At 35.4% G+C, this 4,266-nt stretch overlaps 1 protein-coding gene across 1 annotated transcript in view; it reads right to left on the reverse strand.

The window, feature by feature from the left end:
• The window catches only part of LOC122080835 (putative clathrin assembly protein At2g01600), a 19,592-nt gene extending 17,984 nt beyond the window's left edge, over positions 1-1,608 (reverse strand). The window contains exons 1-3 of the mRNA XM_042647703.1: positions 1,331-1,608; positions 1,089-1,158; positions 872-969 (exon numbers count right to left, since the gene is read on the reverse strand). Coding sequence (XP_042503637.1) covers positions 872-969; positions 1,089-1,158; positions 1,331-1,423 — 261 coding nt within the window. The 5' untranslated portion in view covers positions 1,424-1,608. The remainder of the gene's footprint in view (positions 1-871; positions 970-1,088; positions 1,159-1,330) is intronic.
• Positions 1,609-4,266: the final 2,658 nt, after the last annotated feature.

Genomic DNA, 4,266 nt, shown 5'->3' on the forward strand with positions numbered 1-4,266 from the left:
TCTCTCTCTCTCTCTCTCTCTCTCTCTCTCTCTCTCTCTCTCTCTCTCTCTCTCTCTCTATTAGAAACTGGTACTGAATTTCTGTTGTCGCAGTACAACATCACAAGAGAATATCATCAGGAGATTTGGTGTTCACTCTAATGGTACCTCATGTTGTTCATTTTTGGTTGACAAAGTGTGTAAGAGAATGCCAAAGACTCATTTCCAAAAATAACTTTGTACCTATTAGGTCCTTAGAAGTGCTCTAAACAAGACCCAAGCACCATGAAGCTTAAATCAGATAGTCAATAGATTAGGAAAATTAAAAAAATCTGATATTTCTAGACAAAGTTTGTGGTGGCATAATATCTCAAATTTGAAGAAAATTTTTCATAAGATGGAACTGAGAAATTATCAACAAAAGATATGCCAGCAGAGGGCGGATACCAAAATTGCCAAAGAGGATGCTTCAATTACAAAAGAGGGCAATGATATACAAAACAGCAGGAGGCAAAAAATACAAGCATCATTCATCTGTTGGGTTTTAAAAAAAATAAGAACATGAGTCAGGTAGATCATCACACTGTCAACCCCAACCCCTGAGGCACATGATCTTCCTCTGAAACTATTTATTCTCTTTATTTTCATATTTTCAAATTAGGTTTCTGCTAAAGTTCCAAAGAATCAATGAGGCTATTGAATATTGTTGTCTGAGAACGCCCGTCACCCCCAACTCCCAGACACTTTTAAACAGAAATAAGAACTCCAAAACCAGCAATTGACAGGCAAGACGATTCTAGTAAGATATGCCCATCTAAATATCAACAGAACAAGATAAAAGGAAAACAATCTGACATTGCTATTGATATTCAAAGAATCAGAGAAACCATACCGTCCAGTTGTGAGTCTTAGCCAATCGTCTGGAAAGAGCATGTATACAGTAAGCAACATCCGCTCGGGGGCGAATCACTGAAGTGGCACTCAAGATTTCTGAAAACAGAAGGAAAAAACACAAAACTTAAACACTCCCAAAATAGAAAACCCCATCCAAAATATCCTTAAAAATGAACCAAACAACATCTGATTGAATTGGATAAATAAACACTCACTTCTGATATGTCTCTCCTTAGGAGGGCATTCGACGTGATTCGTGGCTTTCACGATCGCAACATCCACGTCCTTCAATTAGAAAATATCAAAAATAAAAAAGAACCATTAATCAATCAAAAGGAAGATCCAATCAAACAAAAAAACAACTAATTCCATTCGAGATTTCGCTATAGAAAGATCAGATTTTTAAGGGTTTTTTGCCTTTAAATAGAGATAAGGTGGGAATATAAGAAATATCTACCTTGAAATCGCTGTTAACTTTGGCGAGGCCGACTTTGGTGGTGTCCTTGAGAGCACCGTACGCTTTTCTCCAAGAAGTCTGCAGCGTAGCCATTTGTCTCTCGGACCAAAATTCTCGCGATGCCGCCGCTGCGATCGCTCTCTCCCTCTCTCTCTCCGATTTTGCTTCGCTGTTTTTCCTCTGCTATTCCCTCCCTTACGAGGTGGATTCTCGCCTTATTTCCCTCTTCAATAAGAACGGATCAAACAAAAAGGTTGTCTATTTTGTTGATGGTCGCTCTCGCTCGCACACTTCTGCTTTCCGGCCCAAGGGTTGTTGGACGTCAAAGAGACACGTGCCTCCTGATCAATTGTTAGTTAAATTATTCCTCATGGCATTTAGCCAGTGATTTTGGTTTGGGCAAACATTTACCAAACTAGTGATCAGTTAATGATATAATTAATGGACAAGGGAACCCCATCACTTCAGCATAGGAAATACCAGACGAGTTGGGTGAATTTTCTACCCATAACCCATGTAGAGGGGCAGCATGGGCTTTTCACCCCAGCACTAGTCTAGATGTTTCTTGCACTGGATTGACAAGATTCTTTTTCCCTAATTAATTTTAGGAAAATGAAACCTAAAGGCAACAGAATCACCACACTAAACAGTTATGGTGAAATAACTGCCACCTTTGTCGATACTTTTCCCATTAGTCCACAGACAGGTATAAAAGCCACATTGTTTTCTAGAGAACCTTCTCCCATTAATTTATTGGAAGGAAAAACCATGACAATTTATTGTAGGCAACATTAACATGCGAGGTTAATGGAATGATGCACAGAAGTACCTTCAATGCATGAGATTGGATAGTGTGGTATTTTTGTGCCTACCTGTGTGACTCTGTATAAATGTTAATTAATACCAGATTAGAAATGTAGACTCATTTAACTAAATAAAACATTTGACTTCCACAAGTTTTATTCCCAATTAAATTAGCCACTCTAGGAGGGAGAGTTTTTTTTTTTTTATTCTTAAGTATTGTCACCTATCAAAATAATCAAAAAACGAGGACAATTGTTAATGCAGTTGGGAGGAACTTGGTGCAGTTGAGTCCAAGCTCTAGATGGTCTTGGTTTCTAACCTTTGATTCTCACTTTATCCCCTCTGATCCGTTCCAAGAGGAGGTAAAAACAAAATCCTAGAATGTTGTGAAAACGATTCAGTCAATTATGGTTTGGATAGATCCTCATACTTGATGTGTTGCCTGTCTAGATCAATCTCTATCTATTAAACAATAAAAATGCCAAATAAGTAGTTCAGGTGACATTGATAAGCACTCCACTTGAAAGGGTTTTGACCATATTTCAAGACTCGTATGGTGACCTTTTGAAAAATGGTATGGAAAAGTCTCTACTCACCCTTTATGGGATTTTTTTTTTCCCACTTTTTTCAATCTTGAAAGGGAGGTGTGGTGGGATAAAGAACTCAGCCCAGCCGTTCATAGGTAGAGATATGGAATTTCTGAATAGGTTGGATATCGAAAATATGGAGAATTCAGATTGATGGTGTAAATTAAAAATTTTGAATAGATGATGTTGTGAACAATATATTCACTGAGTTGGCACATGATAATTATAAATGAAAAATTGAGTTAAAATTCATAAAAAAAGAAAAGGCAAAACCTTTCGAACAATATTATAAATTAAATAAATAATTGAAACACAATAAGAAAATACAGTACATCAAAATGAGGGCATATGATGGACTAATTTGGTTCTATAGTTTAGCAAGAGGTTAATTTACAAAAATGAAACTTTCGAACGATATTCTAATTAAGGATGATTTTTTTTTTTTTTTGGATGAATTTGGTTCTAGAATTTAGAAAAAGGTTAATTTACAAAATGAAACTTCCGAACGATATTCTAATTAAGGATTGATTAATTTGGTTCTAGAGTTTAGCAAGAGGTTAATTTACAAAGATGAAACTTTTTGAACAATATTATAAAGTAAATGAATAATTAAAACACAATAAGAAAATACAATACATCAAAATGAGGGATGAGATGGACTAATTTGGTTAAAGAGTTTAGCAAGAGGTTAACTGACAAAAATGAAACTTTCGAACGACATTCTAATTAAGAACGGATTTGTTTTTGGATGAATTTGGTTCTAGAATTTAGCAAAAGGTTAATTTACAAAAATGAAACTTCCGAACGATATTCTAATTAAGGATGGATTAATTAATTTAATTTTAGAATTTAGGAAGAAGTTAACTTAAAAAAAATGAAACTTTTGAATAATATTATAATTAATGCTGCATGGCATAATTAAGGTAGACCACATCAGAATGCTTTTTCTTTGAACCATCCAAAATACCATTTCCTTTTAGTGGGTCCCTTTACTAGGTTGTAGTTGTGGCCAAGGGATCTGTCAATTTGAGAAGACCAATATGGTGAACACTTCTTTATCACTTCACCAATTTTTTTTTTTTTTTTTTAATTTTTTTTTTTTTTTTTTTTTTTTTTTTTTTTTTTTTTTTTTGCTAATACTAATGACGGATATCCATGCCTTCGCCCTGACTAGTTCCACTAGTCCATACTGACCCTACAATGCATGAACCGGGTTATACCGGAATTAAATGAGAACTATTCAACTTTCACTGAAAAGCAGTGGAGAGCACTAGACATCTCCGTGTGAGTGGCCCAAAGTGTGCCTAGTGAGAATCGAACTTAGGACGACCAAGATTACAGCTCGTACCAAGTTTGTTGATTACAATAGGATTCCTCCAATAGGAAAGAATGTTGCCATGCTATATGGCATACACTAGCTTCTTCTATCCCTTGTATCTATTTCTCTTATTCTATAATCTAATTATGGAATGGGAAAGATAGACACAAGAGATGCAAACATATGCTACACACACTTGATAAGAAAATCATTTTTTTGGGCAGGAA

The sequence above is a fragment of the Macadamia integrifolia genome, chromosome 1, assembly GCF_013358625.1.
Source record: "Macadamia integrifolia cultivar HAES 741 chromosome 1, SCU_Mint_v3, whole genome shotgun sequence".
NCBI lineage: Eukaryota > Viridiplantae > Streptophyta > Magnoliopsida > Proteales > Proteaceae > Macadamia > Macadamia integrifolia.